Below are 19,153 nucleotides of genomic sequence, written 5' to 3' on the forward strand. Positions count from 1 at the left end.
TCCCTTCCTTTTCCCACAACAGACACCTGATGAGGTCAGTGTGGCAGAGAAAGTGCACTGAAATGGCCGCCTTGAATAATGGCAGCCCTTCTGGGTTCTGAGATTTTAACAGGTGTTGCATTTTCAAGTATCTCTTCAGCCATAATGACTAGCATGCGTCCTTTAAAAGCACCCCCCCCAAAAAAAAAAATCCTGCCCAGAACGGAACAGAATTAGGCAGCCAATGACTTTCCCCATCTCCATTATTATATTCATATTTATAAAATATATTTATTTTGCATGCACTCAGTGCTCAAAAACCATGGGGAGAATGGGTGTGTGTGTGTCTTTCTCTGTGTGTGTGTGCAGCCCATGCATGATGTGAAAGCCACTGCTTTCATAAGCAATACACTATAATTGGTAAAAAACAATATATACAGTGTTATCTTCATTTTAAATGTCAAAAAGTATTTGCGGCTCCATGTGTTTTCTTTTCCGTGGAAACCGGGTCCAAATGGCTCTTTGGCTGTTAAAGGTTCCCTACCCCTGCTTTAGAGGAAGAATACGTAAGTGATATAATGCTGAAGGGTGGAATGGGTGGGATGTTGGGCTTCCATATGGATAAGGCCTGACTGAAATCTCTGCTCTGCCTTAAAATTTGACCAGCTTTCTAAATCCATCTATCCAGTCCCATAAGGGTTACTGTGAGGATGAAGTAAAGACAGTAAAGCAGTTTGTAACTTCATTAAATGGAACTGAATTATTAAGGGCTTATGACACTGAATAACGTAGTCCTGAGTACAATGTACACATATAGAGGATTCTCTTATGAAGGATGCCCATATCTTTATATCATGGCTGTCATCTTCAAATATGGCTCTGAAATTCTGTTCGTATCAGGTTAGCTCGATGCTGCATAGGTTTTACACTAAGTAGCGATTCAAAGCTTTATTGAGACACTGTGATTCCCCCGTCACAAAAGGTCTGCTTTTGTATTAATGCCACCCAAGCTAGTGTGTGAAACAAGGTGGCCCTAAAGGTGGCTGGAGCAGGAAGGTCCTCTAATATATGTTCGTGATTAGTGCAATGCATCCTGAACTTGTATGGAATCTATGATTATTGTGCTTGTGGCTCTGACAAAAAGCCTGATTATCAGAGCTGTGTCATTCTTCTGTATTAATGTGGCTTTTTGGATCAGTTTCAAAATGTTGGATCAGTTTCAAAAGTTCTCTCAACAAAAGTAACTGGAGGATGGCAAAAGTACAAAAAAATGATATTCTTATGTTCCAAAAGGCTCTTAGTCCACATGTTCTGTCCTCATTACAACCAATATAATTTTGACTTGCAAGAGATTTACAGACATGTAAATTCATCTTATTTTTTCCTATGTAAAACATTCCCACTTGTGACTTGGGCAGGAACAGAGTGTGGAACTACAAAATTCAGTGGTAGATGGGAACAGTAGACCGTGGAACAATAGTTGCCCAACTGACTGTTCAGCTTCAAAGAAGAAGATTTGGTTTTTATACTCCATTTTTCTCTGCCAAAAAAAGGTCTCAAAATAGCTTACCATTATCTCCTCCCCCCCCCCACACACACACACTCAATAAGCACAATGTGAGGAAGGTGAGTCTGAGAGAGTTTTGAGAGAACTATGACTAGCCCAAGATCACCCCGCAGGCTTCATGTGGAGGAGCAGGGAAACAAACCTGGTTCCAAAACACAAAGATCTATCCCGCTAATACACAAGCCTCATACTTTCTCCAGGGCAAAAAAATAGCCAAAGGCACAACAGCAAGCAAAGCAACCCTTGGCCAAAAGCCTCTCAAAGCATCCAGAACCAACAGACTCAAAGAAGTAGTGAAGAACCAGGAAATCCTGGCAGAATTACAGGATAATGTTGCAAGCCTGACATAACAAATGTACAATGTGAGAATCATACCCCATGTCAAACCAGAGAATCCTCCAAACCATAGGATCTCTGTTGCAAGCCCCACAAATGTATAATCAATTGGAGCCAATGTATAACCTGAGAATCAAAAGCAACTTGCACAAAGAATACAATATTGCAAGACTAACAAAACCAATGTAAAAGGACAAAATCAAAGCCAAACCAACCTGACAAGTTTATTCCAAGCCCTGGAAGACACAGTTACCCAAGAAAAATAAAGAAAAAGCATCCCTGGAAGTTTAAAAACACAGGGCCCAATATTTCCAGTTATTCCTGAATATTGCCAGGATTTTTCAGGACCTCTTTCCCAGATACCCTCCAGAGACGCAAAAATATATGTAGAAAATTCAGATAAGGATTTTATTTTTGATATATATTTGGACTGTATATATCTGAATGCACATCTCTAATTTCAACTTCTTATGCTTCATTACTCTAGAGTACCCTTGAAAAATGAAATTCCAAATCAGAAAAGAAAATTCCAAATTATCTTTGATTATGCTGTCAACCTAAAAAAAAGTCTCCCCTTGATTGATTTTTTTTGTTCTCGGGAAAAAAAAAACCCAGAGAAATATTACTATAATTTCTGTGCAGTGTAGAAGAAACTCTCTGTGGATCACACCTAGAATTGCCAACTCAGGAAGGAAAATGCCTAGAAATGTGGCGGTGGAGCCTAGAAGGCAGGGTTTGGGGGAAGGGATGGACCTCAGCAGATTATAATTCCATTAGAGTCCACCCTCCAAAGTAGCCATTTTCATTGGGGATTTTACCTCTGTCGTCTGAAGATCAGTTGCAATTCCAGCAGATCTCCAGGTCCTACCCTGAGGTTGACAGCTCTAATTGTATCTACTGGATCTACAGCCTGCTCACAGTCTTTCACCTCCTGAAATAGAGAAGCCTTAAATATTGTCCTGGTTTGATATTGGAGAGCATTTTATGGGGTGGGGGTGGGGATAATAAAAGGCTGAGAAGGAAATTGTTATCATCAGTGGCATTCCCTCCTGTAATTATCTGAGTAGGGGATTCAGTACTCTATAATTTTATCCCCCAAATAATGATGATTATAATAGTTCACTCGTGCCACTACAGTTAAGGTCATGTCAGTGTGAACTCATATTCTTATGGGCTTCATTTGAACTCGATGAAATTCATTTCTGGCTGAATTTTAAAACTAGATGGAAATATATATAGCAATGGGCTTTCTCCTTCCAGAAAAGTTTAAGTGCAAAAAATGCATCTACTTTCTTAATTCCATAGATAAGGAGACCAAGTTGATATTCTTGGAAATTTCAAGCCATTTGCATTAAGTAAGAAACTTCCATGGGGCCACTTCATTTCACGGACATTAGCATACTAATGTATGGTTTCTGGGGTCAAAAGGTGCCTTGAAACTGGCATTGCAGCAGGCCTGAGTGGAAAGTGGGTTCATACCCAAGGTCAGGGAACATAGGGCACTTTATTTGATAGACAATTTAATTCCAGGTCTGGAGGCCCCCTTCCTGTAGTCTGTTCTGGGAAATAGCAGCTGCATTTCTCAGTACTCACCTCTATTTTCCTCTGTCCTTTTCTGTGCAAAATAGAATATTGTGTAAAAATGAAAACTTGTGTGCTACTGGTGTATTGCCTAATGTCTTACTCTCGTGACGAAAGAAACATGTTGTGTTTAGAGGTCTTATGTGATGTTTTCAGCATGATTTGATAGTGGCCATTCTATCTCAGAATCCTGTCCAGCTGACACTCCAAAGAGAGTGCAGCTTCTATTCCCTATTTTGGCTCAAAGTCCATTCTGCCCTAAAGCCTTTCTGCTGAATCATTGCTTGTTTATGGATCAGAGAGAGAAGTGAAGGGACATGTTAAATCTAGCAGGGAAAAACACTGGTCCTCCTCCTGGAATGGGAGCAGGGCAGAATTTATTTGCTTTGTGACCAATCCAGAAATCTGTCTTGGTCTAGATTGTGCTGGTATGTAAGCTGGAAACTACAAGATTTCAATAGGTGAACTCAGAATCCCCTCCTCTCAAAAATATCTTGCCTGGTGAAAATAATTATTTAGGCAGGATCTAGAGAATCATAAATTGATTTCAATTTGTAAAACAGATCTTTTCTTCCTCCTTCATCTTTCAGCTTCAGCTCTCTGTGCTCCTTCCTCCCCTCCCCCCAAAAACTATTTTAGAGGGTTGGGCAGGGGAGCTTTTGAAGTAACATGAGATACATAATCAGTGGCTCCCTGAATTTAGAGGGAGGGACACCTCTGTATGCTGTGCCATGCATTTGGCATGCCAATGGAGGGAAGAGAAGTTGTTGAATCTAGCCTATTTTTAAAAATTAACCTGGCAAGTGCCAAACCGTAGTTTGTAATCTCTTGCACTTTTCACATTACCTACATAGATATCCATTACAAATATGTGTTTGTGGGCAGAAAGATATATATGATGTTTGTTTATGATTGGTTTGAGGAGTGGGGAGGGGCCCCGTCATAATGGTCATGGCCCGCCCACCCTGAGGAGGTGGGATAGGGAGGGGAAGTGGCCCATTCATCTGGTTGTGGCCCACCCACCCTGGAAAGGAAGCAGGGGAAGAGGCCTGTCATCTTGTTGTTGTCCACTCATCCGGGGGGGGGGGGAGGAAAAAGCGGCCCGGCATATGGTTGTGGCCTGCCCACCCTGGCATGAAGGGGTTGGAAAGGGGAGGGGCCCATCATCTAGTTGAGGCCAAACTACCCTGGGGGAGGGGGAGAGGGGAAGGGGGCCCATCATCTAGTCATGGCCCACCCACCCTGAGGGGAAGTGTAGGGAGGAGGAGGGGAGGGGTCCAGTCATCTGGTCATTCCCACCCACCCTGGGGGGAAGGGAAAGAGGAGGAGGGGCCCCTCATCTGGTTGAGGCCTATCCACCCTAGGGGAAAGATTGGGAGGGGAAGGTGAAGCACACATACTATATTTTACCATACATATACATGGTAAGGCATATAACTGAAACAAGACAAAGGTGATGGTTGTTGGGGGGCTGAGTGTTCAGCTGGTGTTAATCTATGAGGCTTAGTTGAGTTTAAGCTCCTTTAAACAGATCAAGTTAAGAGCGTGGGGGTACTCTCATATTTGATGGGTAAAGAAGTTGGCACTATTGTCCTGCATTTTAATTGCAGTTAAATCATAAACTGGCTGCTTATTTAGATTCTGCCATCTAGTCAGCCTAGCCAACTGATCTACACTATTGTTACCCACAGATTGGACTACTGTAATGTACTTTGCATCGGTATTGGAAGATGTTTGGGAAGCTTCAATTGGTACAGAATGTGGCAGCAAAACTCTTGTCCAGGGTCAGTCATTTGGAATGTATAACTTCAGTGCTACCTCAACTGCACCAGTTATCTATTTGCCTCCATGTCCAATGCAAAGTATTAGCTGTTACTTTTAAAGCCCTTCATGGCCTAAGACTCTCACACTCATTGAATTGCATCTCCCAGTATACTCTCATTCATCAGCTATGTCCTTCAGAGAGCATTCTGTTTTTGTTGCCCCTTCTTAAAATCCTCTGTGCGGCAATAGCTAAGTTGCAAACTTTTTCTGTGGTGTGTCCAGTCCTCTGGAATGATCTACCAAAGTGGGGATCTACCAAAGCTGGTTCATCTAAGATACTGTTATTTCAGAAGGCATTTTGTGGAGAGTACTGGCAGAATCTGTGTGTTTTTTTATATATATATATAAATGTTTGCTGTGTATATCTGCTGAATATGTTTTGTTATACATACATATGATATCCATGCAGGAAAAATCGTGGATTCAGACAATTAAAAGATCAGTTTGATTTAGTTGGCAAATTGGTTAGTTAAATTTTAACTAAATTAATAGAAGAGGGTCAATTTTTGTTGCTATGAGCAAGTTTTAATCAGTGGGCCTGAGAATTAAAAACAGAACTAATTTTTGTTGTGATTATTACATGTAATTTGACTGAGAGGACAATTTGCTGGATTGGTGTTAGAAGGACTTACCTTCTGTCCCTACAAAGGGACAAAGTCCCTACAAAGTCTTTACAGACTTCAGAATTGGATCCTCCTTGGAAAAAGGAATAAGTCATTTATTATACACGATGGGGCTAATTCTTTGCATATTTTTGTTTCTGCGCTGCAGTTGATCAACACTGATCAAGCCTCACATACACAAGCATGCACACAGTCTGCTCCTGTCTGAAACTTTCTGGCTTGGTGCCAAAATGTGTTGTTGAACCAGCTACTTTCTTTTTCTAGCTAGTTTTCTGAGTAGTTTCAATACCATAGCTTGTGCAAATTCCAGTACAGCTCTGTGTAACTTTTAACTATTTTTAAGTCACAAAACTCAGTTTGGAAGTGGAAGAGGCTGTAGATGTGTTTGGTTACACAGCATACAACACAGACGATATATCTGGATGAGGAAAAGATAATTAAGGTTCTGAAGAATGCTGCACAATGTCTTTTTTATTTGACACTTCACTGTTTTTTTCTTGTGGAAAAAGGTAAAAAAAACCCAAAATGTGGAGAGATAAATGATTGTAAACCTCTAGTTCTCAGGAAAAAAACACAATGGAGTTTCATATTTTGAGCTGGCAAAGTTTAAATCCTTCTTAATTATAATGCCCTGGGTGTGTTGTATCACAACTGTCCTCAGTTTGTTTCTCCCTATTCCCAACAGGCCAACCCCAGAGCCGAGTAACTGTCCAGGCGCATTATACTCCTCTTCTGCAGAATGGTGCTGGGCATGTGCCAGACCTTGGCAGTTCTAATGGCGAGGCTGGGAATGGTATCCTGTGTTCTGAACTCAGCTCACTGTCAGTCTCCCAGAAGCCTCATCGGAAGCTCCAGTCACATCACTCCATCAACAGTCAGATCAGTAAAAAGAGTAAAGGCAGCTCCAAATCTGCATCATCTCAGATTCCTACTGAAGCACAAGAAGGTATTCCAACACCCAAAATATTATCTTTATGACAAAACTTATGCTATGCTACCAAACTGCTTATGTAAACCATTTGCAGTTTTTGACACTACAACTGGATATACATGGCAACCATATCCTTTCTAAATCTTGTACTTCTATATGTGTCCATCTGTATTTTACCTTGTTATGCCAATAAAGGTTTTGTATTAAGAAGGTATTCCTCCCGTACGGCTTACTATTTTGCAGCCACTGTTAAAAAGCTTGTGGTCCTCCAAATATATATAAAACATAGAAGGAATTACTCCACCAGCCACATTGACAGAAAGAAATGTGATCATGGAGACACAGATGACCCTGATTATAGCTTCATGTTGGGACAAAATAGACAAAATTGAGGTCCTAAGTAGTGGTGGGATTCAAATCATTTAACAACCGGTTCTGATGGTGGGATTCAAATCATTTAACAACTGGTTGTATACAAACACCATTTTAACAGCCAGTTCTGCCAAAGTGGTGCAAACCTTCTGAACCCCACCACTGGTCCTAAGCAACGCCATGATCCTCCATTTGAAGCCTTCCTAAGGGAGGGTTTTGGAGGTCTAGGTCTACTAATTCTGTGCACATTTGCATTCCCAACCTATCCCGATTACCCATCTGGCCATAGGTAGATGCAGGGAGTTCCAAGATGCTTGTTTCACCTGTGAAAATGTTTGGCATAGAAGCACTGTTGCTGCTGTTTTTTTGAACCCAGACAATCATATGTTTAAGGAATTCTGTCTGGGCTAAAACAGGGGGAGGCCAGGAGTTCAGATATTTTTTCTGCTGCTTGTGGCTTCTGTAGACATTTCCACCTTTTCTTCCAACGCAAATTTTTAACTGCTACTGTCTCATCTATTTCTTTATATAGTGATTGTGTGAGATACATGCAAGTATTAGAATGCTGTACCCAGGCTTCCTAAGAGCAAGCTAAAAGACAAGGCACAATAGGGAAAGAGCACAGAAGAGAAGTATGAAGATGTGTAGTTAAATGATCTCTGGATGTAATGTTTATAGGAAGTTTAAGACCTTTTTGAAAACAATTGGCCCAAGATTCCAAACGGGTCAATGGATATTTTATTCTGCTTTTAATTTTAATTTCTTCTTTTTTTAAAAAAACCTATTATTGTAAGCCTCCTCTAACCTCAAGAAAAGGCGGGGTTTAAATGTCTAAATCAATCATCAGTCAATCACTAGGGTCTTACTATCACTCACCGTCCTTTGGGCAGCTGCTGTAGTTCTGACCTTTTTTGCTTCAAAGAGAAGACTATGAAGAGAAACCGGTCCTCAATAGTTTTGCTGTCTGTCCTCCTTTTGGGAAATCTATGATGGGATCTGGTCCTGGGTACACTGGTTGGTTTTAAATATGTTCAGAAGGAGGATTATGGCTTTGATACTGTAGCCTTGTTGTACTTTCACCCAGCCAATAAGACCTTTTACTCATAACTGCCAGATAGATTATTAGATGCTTTTCTCCCAGCCAGTCACACACACATTTACTTCTTTAATATGTCTCCACTTCCCATTATTGATCAATGGTGGGGCTATTCAGAAGGTCTGCAACATCTGCAATGGCTTTGTGTACTATTGCCTGAGTACTATGACCAAACTGGTCTCCAAAACCTTGGATGGTTGGAATGTATTCTTTTTATTTATTTTATTTAATTAGATTTCTATGTCGCCCTCCCCTCCCACCAGCCCCGGGCTCAGAGCATATAACAAATAGTTTAAAGTTCCACAATAAAATACAATTTAAATAGTTGAAAAAAACTATAACCCAACAATTGGTGATTTTCAAATATTGATGTTACTCTTGTATTCTCTTAGAGTTTTTGAGCAACTCCAGAAATGCCTTGGCAGATGCTTCCTATTCTCTCTCTAGCCATGATTTCTTCTGGCCCTTCCATTGTTGCCTGGTCACTTATCTCCCTTTCTTGTTCCAGCTCCAACACTTACCTACCAGTTGCTGGCTCTTTGATATGCTTTTCTTTCTGCTTCCAGATTGCTGTGTCCACTGCATCCTCTCCTGCCTCTTCTGTGAGTTCCTGACCCTCTGCAATATCATGCTGGACTGTGCCACCTGCGGCTCCTGCAGCTCCGATGATTCTGGCATCTGCTGCTGCTGCTGCGGCTCAGGGGAATGCGCTGACTGTGACCTGCCCTGTGACATGGACTGTGGCATCATTGATGCATGCTGTGAGTCAGCTGACTGCCTGGAGATCTGCATGGAGTGCTGCGGTCTGTGCTTCTCTTCCTAAAACTTGGATCCAGATCCCATTCTTTGGATAGGAACTCTAATGGGAAGCCCAAGGGGGAACACCTTGGCAATGAGGTCTCCATTGGCCTCTGCTTTCAAATAATCAATGACCAAAGACACTAAGGATTGAAAAAGGAAATGAGTCTGCAGGAGGTGACACCTTTTGAATCTGTTAGAACCAGTATTAGGTGCACAAAACTGCTTTGGAAACTGGCAGCGCTCTTCCCAAACTATTACAAAAAATTGCAGGATTCTTGAAGGACTAAGGGAAGGAGGGATGTGCTCTCTCTCATTCTCCCCTCTTCTTTTCACCTCCTCCTGATGGAAGCTGGTGAAGAGCAGTGTTCCTGCTTCCTGAGCCAAAAGCAGGAGCAGAAGAGGTGCCCAGCCGCCAGCCTTTGTGTTTGGCAGGGACCTGAAGCAGCCACGCAGGACCAGCAATCTCAGGCACTCTTAGCCAGGTGTGTCTGGTGGGTGTGCCGTTAAGCTATGCCAGCTGCTGGCCTGTGGTCCCTGCTGCTATTTGACTATTGGAATTCTTTTCTGAGGGCTGGTGCTTATTGTTTGGCAAAAGCGCCTCAGGCGTACTGTTGCCAAGTAGTTGGCAGTCTTGATGTTTCCAGGCTGGCTACTGAACATCTCAGGCACCCAGGGTGATGGCAGACTGCCTAATGTACTAAGAATTTTTTTTTTAATGCAGCTGCTCTGGGCCCATCCCTGAAACTGTAACTATGGCTGGATACTGCCAGGGCATGATGAGTCGTCCATAATGCCGTGAGAAACGGGCTTCTGAACACTCTTAATTTGTCAGCAACTAAATACTCATTTTTTTCAGTGAGCTTTTTGATAGAAAATGTATTCTATCCTGCTCCCACCCCCCGCCCTTTGTTTTGAGACATGGTAGTGCGATGTGACCAGAACTCACAGCTTGATACCTACCACATGTGCTCAGTCCAACACCTCTTTGCCGCCTCTGGTGTTTGACAAAGATACTTTAAAGAGGCTTCTTTATAAACTGGAGACAATTTATAGCTGCAAATGGGAAGCTGTGTTTTTGTTCCTTTTCCCCCAGTAAACAAACACTAGACCCAACACAAAGGCGCCTGCCTGGTTGGAATGCTATAAAAGGAATATTAGTCACTGACATAACAGCCTCCCAAATGATCCATCAAATTGGTCCTTGGGTCCATAGGGTGGGATGGGGCCCTTACTGACTTCCAGATTCTGTTCAGTGTGGGATGGATTTATATTTTGTCTGTCTATTTGTTACTGTAAATAAAAACATTTTTCATTTCTGACACAGAAAATGGTTTAGTGTTGCATACTGGCCTTAGAAGTGCAACGGTCATGCATTTGTAAGGAAACTCTTCTCATGGCCACTTCAGATGAAATATTTTTGTACATGAATATGACATCCAAATACAGAATATGCATGTCACATATCTTATTGTACTCCACATGCTGTATTTTAACCCCCTGTCTCTTTTAAAATGTGGAGGGGTAATCCACTGATACACTTCCATACAACATACATAGTTACTAAAAAATTCTAGACTGAACTAGTATCCAAAGACAGAATTGTTCTAAGTGAGGTTTTTGAGTAGATTTCTGTCTGTCTGTCTTTCTTTCTCTTCCTCTTCTTTGAGACAGATAGCAGTGTCTGAGATGGGTCTCATTATCCAGGATTATATGAAAACTTACAATTCTTTCCCACACCCTTCCTAAATGTGGATGCTGTGGAAAGGACTTTAACATCTGTACATGTGAAGTTGTCTTATAACAGTCACCTCCCGTATAGTGAGGTATAGTATGAGAGTCAACTCACTTCAATGTATCCAACATTTTATCTCCCATTAATGGTGAATTAAGGCCTGATTCCAATCCTCCAGCTCTTGTGTTTTTGTTTCTAAACCTTTATGTTCCCCTAAGAGAGTCCCATGGCACAGAGTGGTAAGTTGCTGTACTGCAGTCAAAACTCTGCTTACAACCTGAGTTCAGTCCCAACGGTTATCAGTTTCAGGTAGCCGGGCTCAAGATTGACTTAGCCTTTCATCCTTCTGAGGTTGGTAAAATGAGTACCCAGATTTGCTGGGGTTTAAGTGCAGACAACTGGGGAAGGCAGTGACTGCCTAGTAGACGTTGTGATGTTGTCAACCCATGGTGCTTTCACAGGGTGTCAACCCATTGTGCTTTTACATTTTAATGCCTTGTTTGGATCTTACCTGAATAGCCCAGCTGGCCTGATGTCAGATCTCAGAAGCTAATCTGGGTCAGCCCTAATTAGTATTTGGATAGGCAAAACCGAGGAAATAGCAGGATTGTTATGTAAAGGAAGGCAATAGTAAACCACCTCAGTTAGTCTCTTGCCTTGAAAACCCTACTAGATTGCCATACGTTGGCTGCAACTGGGGGGCACTTTACACATACAGTTTAAGGCTCCTTTCCACAGAAATAATAATGAACTAAGATACTTTTCAGCTACTGAATTTCTTAACGCCATTGAAACCCACAAATACAATCCTCATCTCATTTCTTTGCTAATACATGTTTTGTATGTTTTTTTCTGCTGGGTCTGCTTTCAGGCAGGTCATGAAGAAACAATAGACTCATGGAAAGATTCATTTGTTTTCATGGAAAAGCCTGGAATTAATCACTTTTGCCTCCACCCCTCTTCAGTCTATTTCTTTGGGGCATAGAATACCCTTGCCTAGAACGCTAGGGTCTCTACTTGGTTCACTGCTGTAACAACCTCTACTGACATTTTATTTGAAGGGAAAGTAAAAATAATGAGTTGGGGTGGGAGTGAAGGCAGTTTTAAAGCTATACATAATTAGCACAATTGGAAATAGGCTGCACTGTGCAGTTAATAAAATGATGCTTGGCAAAAATGCTAGTAATGGTAACCATGAATCTTACGCAAAGTAGTATCTCCAGCAGTGCAACATCCCTGGTCTTTAAATGCCCTTGATCATTAACAGGATTGCCTCCTATGAAACTAGATTGGGCCATACCTCATTTCCACTCTCTATGAGAAGTTATAAACCTTTTCTCATCTTGGACATAGATCTAATGACATTGAAGGCTGAAATATCCCACCCTCTTAGCCAGGCCTAGAGCTGCACAGAAGATCAGCCAGCAAAGTCAGAGGTCTGGCTTGACCATCAGAAGCATTCCCTTCCTTTCTTGTCTGGTTTGTTTTTTTTTGTTTTGTTTTTTTCTTCTGAGCGTTGTTATAACCCCTTTGGGTCCCCCCCCTCCCCGCTGCCCAGGGTGAAAAGTAGAATGTAATGCTACATAAATAAAAATATGGGGGGTTGTGTGGTTTTCGGACAGTATGACTGTGTTCTAGTAGAATTTTCTCCTGATTTTTCGCCTGGATCTGTGGCTGGCATCTTCAGAGGATCCCAGAAACCACACAACCCCCCAGTGATTCCGGTCATGAAAGCCTTCAATAATACAATAAAAATATGCATCAGGTTAGGGAAGCTGTGATCCGTTCTCCTAGGCAACTTCTGCAGTAAGGCAGTTTTCCAAGTCGTCTGGTTATTGATGTGAGTTTGTATGAAATTGTCCTTGCAATGGAGGTTCCAGACAGCCCAGGGTAATCCATTTTCTCCTGATTTTTAGCAGTGGTTTGTATTTCATATTTGTTGTGCACTGAACCCCCCATTCCAGCTGTGTTCTCACATGATCCTCAGGATTCTCCACCTATCCTGTTTTATTTTTTTTTTTATTGAGGAGCCTGGGTAATGCTGCACAGAAACCACACAATAACTTAAGAAACAACTCCCTGTATTTTGCAGACACCTCCTTCAATACCAACTCCCAAAGACAGGTTGAGCTAAGCGTGATTTTCTTTTTTTAAAGGAAGCCCACAAGCATGAGTAACACTGGATAGGAATACTGCAAGACCTTTAACAACTTTTTTTTAAGTCTTGTTAGCAGAGACATCAAGTGTTCCCTCCCCTCTGACAAAGGCAGATAATTCTCTTCTGTCATGTTAATTTCTGCTGGGGACTGGCTCCTGGCAGCAACAAATGAATAGAGTAACTGATGAGCACTTCAATTATGCTGTTTCCCCTTCAGACTAGAGAACCTGCTTGTGCAGATAGCAGCCTGCCCAGGAAACATCGAGTGGGGGTTACAAATTTAAAATCAGTATTCTTGTGGAAGAAATAGTCTGTTAACAGTATGTACACAAATAAAGGACAATGTCATGCAGAAACAACAACAACAAAAGCACCAGCTGGTCTTGATGTGAAAACAGCGCTGCTATGTAATTTTAAGCTCAATAAGCAGCCTGAACTGGGGCAGACTGGGAAGTGAGCAATCTAGGCTGAGTGGCCCCAGTTATAGTAGTGATGCAGGAGGAGACAGTAGTTGATGTCCCCAGTCAGCTCTGAACTAAGTGATCCCTGGTGCACTAGCAAAGATAACTGGGGCTTCACTTTGCTCCTGGCTGAAGAGCCCAGGACTTCTAGCAGGGCCCACTGCCCTGAGCCCCACCCATGCACCTCCCCTGCCATCTGTTTGCATCTGTGCTCCCAACTGCCCAATGTGACTGAGAAAGGGTATGTTGGTGGTGCACAATGGCAACACTCTAGTTCAGAATTTGTACTCAGAGGCCAGGAACTAATTCTTATCAGTTTCTACCAGCATGGCCAATTGGCCATGCTGACAGAGGCTGATGGGAATTGTAGTTCCTGAACATCTGGAGAGCCGCAGGTTCCTTACCCCTGCTCCAGTTGCAATGACAGCAGCACTCCCAGCTGCATGTGTCTGCCAGTGCTGTTGGGGAAAGGGTGTCTGGAGAACTTGTATGGGCAACGAGAGGGCTTGCAAGCCAAAGAACAATGTGTGGACATGCTGGGGATGGAAAGGAGACTGTAAGAAGGATCCTGGTGGTGGTCAGATGGGGGGCCCTGGGCACTGTCTGCCCGGGACCCCCAAAACCCAGAAACAGCACTGCACCTTCATATTTTACAACAGGCTGTACACATGCAAATTCTGGTGTTTGGGAAAAGTTGGAACTTCTTTGTCAATGGCATTTTTGTACTGCATCTGGTCTAAGGGAAGGACTCCATAAAACCACTGGTGTAACAGCCCTGAAGGAATCAAGGCAAGAATTCTGATTCCAAGACTTATTCTCCCAGAGTAGGAGCCCAAGGAGCCAGAATCAGAGTCTGGGGAAGGAAGACCACAGAGATACTCCAGCACAGTAGAAGACTTTGATCTATCTGTTCCAGAGGATACTTCTGAGGAGCCAACAGTTGAGATTTCTCCACCAGAACTTTCATCAGTCCCACAGATCTGGGGCAACTAAATGCTAGTTCTGGATCCAAATCACAGAGCAGTAGCAGGAAATTGGAGCTGGAACATAGGGCTGTGGGGTGGTGGGGTGGTGAATCCCCTGCACCCCCAATTAAAGGCCATCAGCAGGTGATGTCAGTACAATCTTAGAATCATCAGAAACTCCATGGTTTTACCACAGGATTTTCAGCAATGCCTATAGAGAACTTCCATCACTTGGTTTTCCCTTAAAGTGACATTACAGTATTGCCAATAGCAGTTCCTCCCGTGTTGCCACCCCCCTCTCTCATTGGTTGACAGATCATACTCCCCACCACCACGGGTTGGCAGGGCCCTGGCAATCCTACATATGCCTCATCTGAACCAAGTAACTTTTTGAAAATAGATTATCTTTAATTGTTTTTAGGCCTACTGCAGCTCTGAAATCTTACATATTTCAACATTTTAGAACTATTGCTTTTCTTAATAATTTTATGGTGACATAACAGAAATGAGGGTTAAAAGGTGCTGAAGTCCTCTGAGACTTTGGAGTGTATTTGTGTGCTTTCCAAGCTGTAATAACCATCTACAACATCTTTCTTGGATTCAACTCATTTTGTCTCATGCTGTGGAAAATGCCATGAATAGCAAGCTAGGTAGATAAAATGACCAGATTGAAATCAAACGACAAACTCTTTTACAAATGTATTGGCTCAGACCTAAATCAGACAATCCACACTTTTGGCAGGGAAATGAACCTCCTCCTCATCCTCTAACAGGTTTCATTTATGGTGCTAATTAGCCATTGCTGGCAGTTTCAAGGCACTTGCTCCATCTGTGCCAGCTGTTTAACAAACTCTGCTGGCAACAGTAATGGGGAGCAGATTTCTTCCATCTGAGCTAGCACCCGTTGTAAAAAAAAGCATACTGTTCACTCCTGTGTGGTGTAAGCATTGGGAGCAGGAGAATGCATTTTCCTTTTGCTTTCTTTCTTGTTTTTTTGACCAATTACAATGTTAACGTTTCCTCATGTGTTTTGGAAAAAAAGTGTACTAGAAAGGACGTGGCAGGGAAATGGCCTTAGATATCAATATGAGTGAATTCACATGAAGAATACTATGCTACGCAGACAATTTCCCTTCCTGAATATTGTCAATCACTAGCCCACTCTAGTGAACCTTCAGGGTATGTAGAATGTTCAGCGGCTGAAGTGTCGTTGACCATGGCCCCAAATAAGTGTTTCAGTAAGAACACTGGCATTGAGAAGAGACAGTTAAATGACATACTCAATAGCTTCAACTCAAAGAAAAAAAAATTCCACTGAAGTCAGAGCAGAGCATTGTAAAGAAGAAAAGGGAAAGGTAGTATAGAAAGGGAAGTGTAGATTCCCCAGGCCTATCCTTTTATTCTCCAGGCCTTTTCCAACCCCCATTCTCCTTATATAATGATGGCAGGGACTTCTTAGTGGCCCATCTCATATACAACATAATACCCTTCCCCAATATCACCAGGTTTTTAGAAACAAAGATTCCTACCATCTGTTGTTATTATATGAAATGCGTGAGCTAACTTGTTCCATGAACAGTAATATGCCCCTAATTTGTTTTTATGAACACCACTTTTTTCAAATACAATTACAATTACAAACCCTTCTGGATAAATATATGTTTCCAATTATCAGATCTACAGAGCTGAGAAAATTTTAAGCTTCAGTTCCCAAATTTATAGCTAAAAGGGTCAGTTTGATCAGCTATCATGGGATTATAAACCTTGAATTGTCTTCAGTTTTACAAGTCTCATATGTGAATCAGAGATCTATGTAATTTGAAAGAGAATCAGAAACTCTTGGCACACTCAAGCAAGGTAGAGCAAGCAAAGAGACCAGTGAAGCAGATATGGGGATTGGGTGGATGAGAAAAATACAACTGTATCCTATTTTGCTGGTCAGGAGGACATTTTGAAAGTACCAGCTAGAGCTCCAGAGGCTGACATCTGGTAAACTTGGGAAGTGATAAAAATAAACCATACATTGAATTTTCAGATTTCGCCAAAAAGCAGTTTGCTGTGGATGATTCAAGAAGTAGAAGAGGTTTTCTCTACCTTTAAGAAATCTCAAAGCTGATTACAATTGCCTTCCTTCCACCTCCTCTCAACAGACACTCTGTGAAGTACGTGGGGCTGAGAGAGTTCTGACAGAACAGTGACTGGCCCAAAGGTCACCCAGTAGGCTCCATGGGAGAAGCAGGGAAATAATCCAGTTCACCAGATAAGAGTCTGCTGCTCATGTAGAAAAGTGATGAATCAAACCCGGTTTTCCACCGCTCTTAACTGATATCATACTTTGTGACTCAGAATCAGGTCCCCAAAGACTCATGTCCCAATAAGAGGCTTCAAGGAAGAGAGATGAACAACAACAACAGAAATATTTATTTTGGCTGCAGCAATCAAGGCAGAAGCAATGAATATATCTCAGGCTCTTCATTGTATAGCAGTACATCCATCAATCGCTTGTACATCATTGATACGTCATTGACTACATCACTTTGATCCATTCCTTTACATATCAGTACAGGTTAAGCTGACTGCATACCATTACATAGGTTGCATGACATGGGCTTTTTACACCTAGAGGAGGGGATTTAATATGGCAACAACAGGAGGGCAGCCCTGTCACCCCAAAAGAATAGCAAACAGCTAGTGAAGGCCACGTGGGCACCATAAAACAATAAACTATCTACAGTGTTACACTCTTATTACAGGAAGATGAGAGGAGGCGTTATCCAAAACAGGAAATGATATGAACAAATATCAAGGTGGTTTAGAGGAACAGAAGACAGAATCAAAACACCTTCTACACAAAGGCTATGAGCAAGAAAAAAAAATAGTGTGTATAAATGTAATATAGTCAAATGCATAACATACAATACAACAGTCACAAAAACATAGCACAATAAACAGAACAGCACAATATACAACATAAAGAAACATAAATATAAACATAAAGAAGTGAAGTGAAAACAATAACCTGAGCCAAGTCAAGGAAAAAATTGCAAAATACAGTTATCAAACTATATTAGTCTACCAAAATCACAATAATAATGGTATTATAAAAACATTTTCTGAAATGCTGTCTCATAATTACTACACCATGCTGGCTCTCCAGAAATGTTCGATAATATTGCTGAAACAGCTTAAAATATGAAGTCTGTATAGATAGAGGTCTGAGGACAACATACATCTAAATCTTTGGTTTGAACTTAGTCAAATTTAGTTTAGTAATCCTGTATTCCCAGAGGGAATATTTATCAGTGCATTACTTCCCCAACAAGCTGTCTGATTTGATGTGACAAGAAAGTGCTCACTAGTCCTTGCTCAGGCTCCCAAGTCTTTCTCAGTGCTTCTCATCTCTTTGAAACTCTTTAAGTGCTTTCCCATCCAGATTCTCTTTTTACTATTCCTCTTAAAATGTCTATCTTTTAGCAAAATGTTCTCCTCTAAAACCATAGCTTAAAAAAATTGTTCCTGCACCTCTGGAATGCATGGCACCTACAATTGGTTTTTGGTTGAGGTCATTTGGGAGGAACACTGGCTTAAACTGGGCCATGTTACAATGTTTTCATCTGACCATTCAAAATTCTTTCTCACAGCATTAATGTGCCTGCCATTTAACACTGGGGGAGGGGAAAGGAAACTTTTGTCATTACAAAGAGTGACTAGTAGTAACAGAAGACAAGAGGGGGCTGCAGTTTTATTAGTTACTGAGCTGAAAACATTTCAGCAGGTATAACCTGTCACATGGTGTTGTGGGGGTGGGAGACTGAGAAAAGCTACATGAATTGGAATTCTCCTTCTATAGTACTTGTAAAGATACAAGAGCACTGTTTGCTTTGAAACTTATAAGTTGTCCGCTGTTCAAAAAATACTGCATGCAAATGTAGCGTGAATCTTGATAGGACTTTGAGATTACAGCCAGGCTTTGAAACCCACAGTGCAACAGGCAAAGGAAGAGTTAACCAATCTTCTGGGGGATTAATTAACAACAGATGCCTCCTGTTTCAATTAATTAATCTCCTGCCACACTTGATTTTTACAGTTCCCTTGGAAGCCTCTCCAAAATGAAGAGCTGTCCAGATGCCAAGGAAAGCTGTATGCATATAGGCCTGGTGGGTCACGTGCCGCCCTCACAGTCTGAATGGACTGGGGCAGGGAGTAAATGGGTTTGTTGTTCTCCCATTTTCACTGTGCCAGCTGGCCAGACAAGCACGCTTCCCCTGACGTTGGCAGCTGTGATGCATTGCACGTCATGCTTCTCAGACAACCTCCCAAGGGTTTGTGGGTCATAGCCCAGGAATTACTGCCACCTGGCACTGCCTGCTCAGGGAGACTTTGAAAACCAGCAAAGATGTGAACTGAGATCTGTTGAACTGGTGAATGGAGAGAATTTATGTTGGATTTTAAATGACATTTTTAAAAAGGTTTGGTTTGGTTAAACTTAAGCTTGCTTGCGCACAATGTTTGCTACATAGCAATATCCTTTACTACAAAGCTGCCAGGGAAATTGTGATGGCCAGATTCTGGAAGGGCTTCTGTGCCATTACATTACATAAAAGGATAACTTTACTAGGTTTTCTTCCATCACATTTCTTCTGCTATAGAGGCCATACGTGGAAGCAATGTCGAAAGCACAAGGACCTGACAATTTAAGCTGTTGGAATTTTCTGGCCATGATGCGA

The 19,153-nt window shown here is 41.8% G+C and overlaps 1 protein-coding gene across 1 annotated transcript in view; it reads left to right on the forward strand.

Moving 5' to 3' along the window:
• MDFI (MyoD family inhibitor) overlaps positions 1 to 10,438 on the forward strand; it is a 56,930-nt gene extending 46,492 nt beyond the window's left edge. The window contains exons 4-5 of the mRNA XM_048498479.1: positions 6,596 to 6,856; positions 8,876 to 10,438. Coding sequence (XP_048354436.1) covers positions 6,596 to 6,856; positions 8,876 to 9,132 — 518 coding nt within the window. The 3' untranslated portion in view covers positions 9,133 to 10,438. The remainder of the gene's footprint in view (positions 1 to 6,595; positions 6,857 to 8,875) is intronic.
• The last annotated feature ends 8,715 nt before the right edge of the window (positions 10,439 to 19,153 follow it).

Source organism: Sphaerodactylus townsendi, linkage group LG05, assembly GCF_021028975.2.
Source record: "Sphaerodactylus townsendi isolate TG3544 linkage group LG05, MPM_Stown_v2.3, whole genome shotgun sequence".
NCBI classification, from domain to species: domain Eukaryota; kingdom Metazoa; phylum Chordata; class Lepidosauria; order Squamata; family Sphaerodactylidae; genus Sphaerodactylus; species Sphaerodactylus townsendi.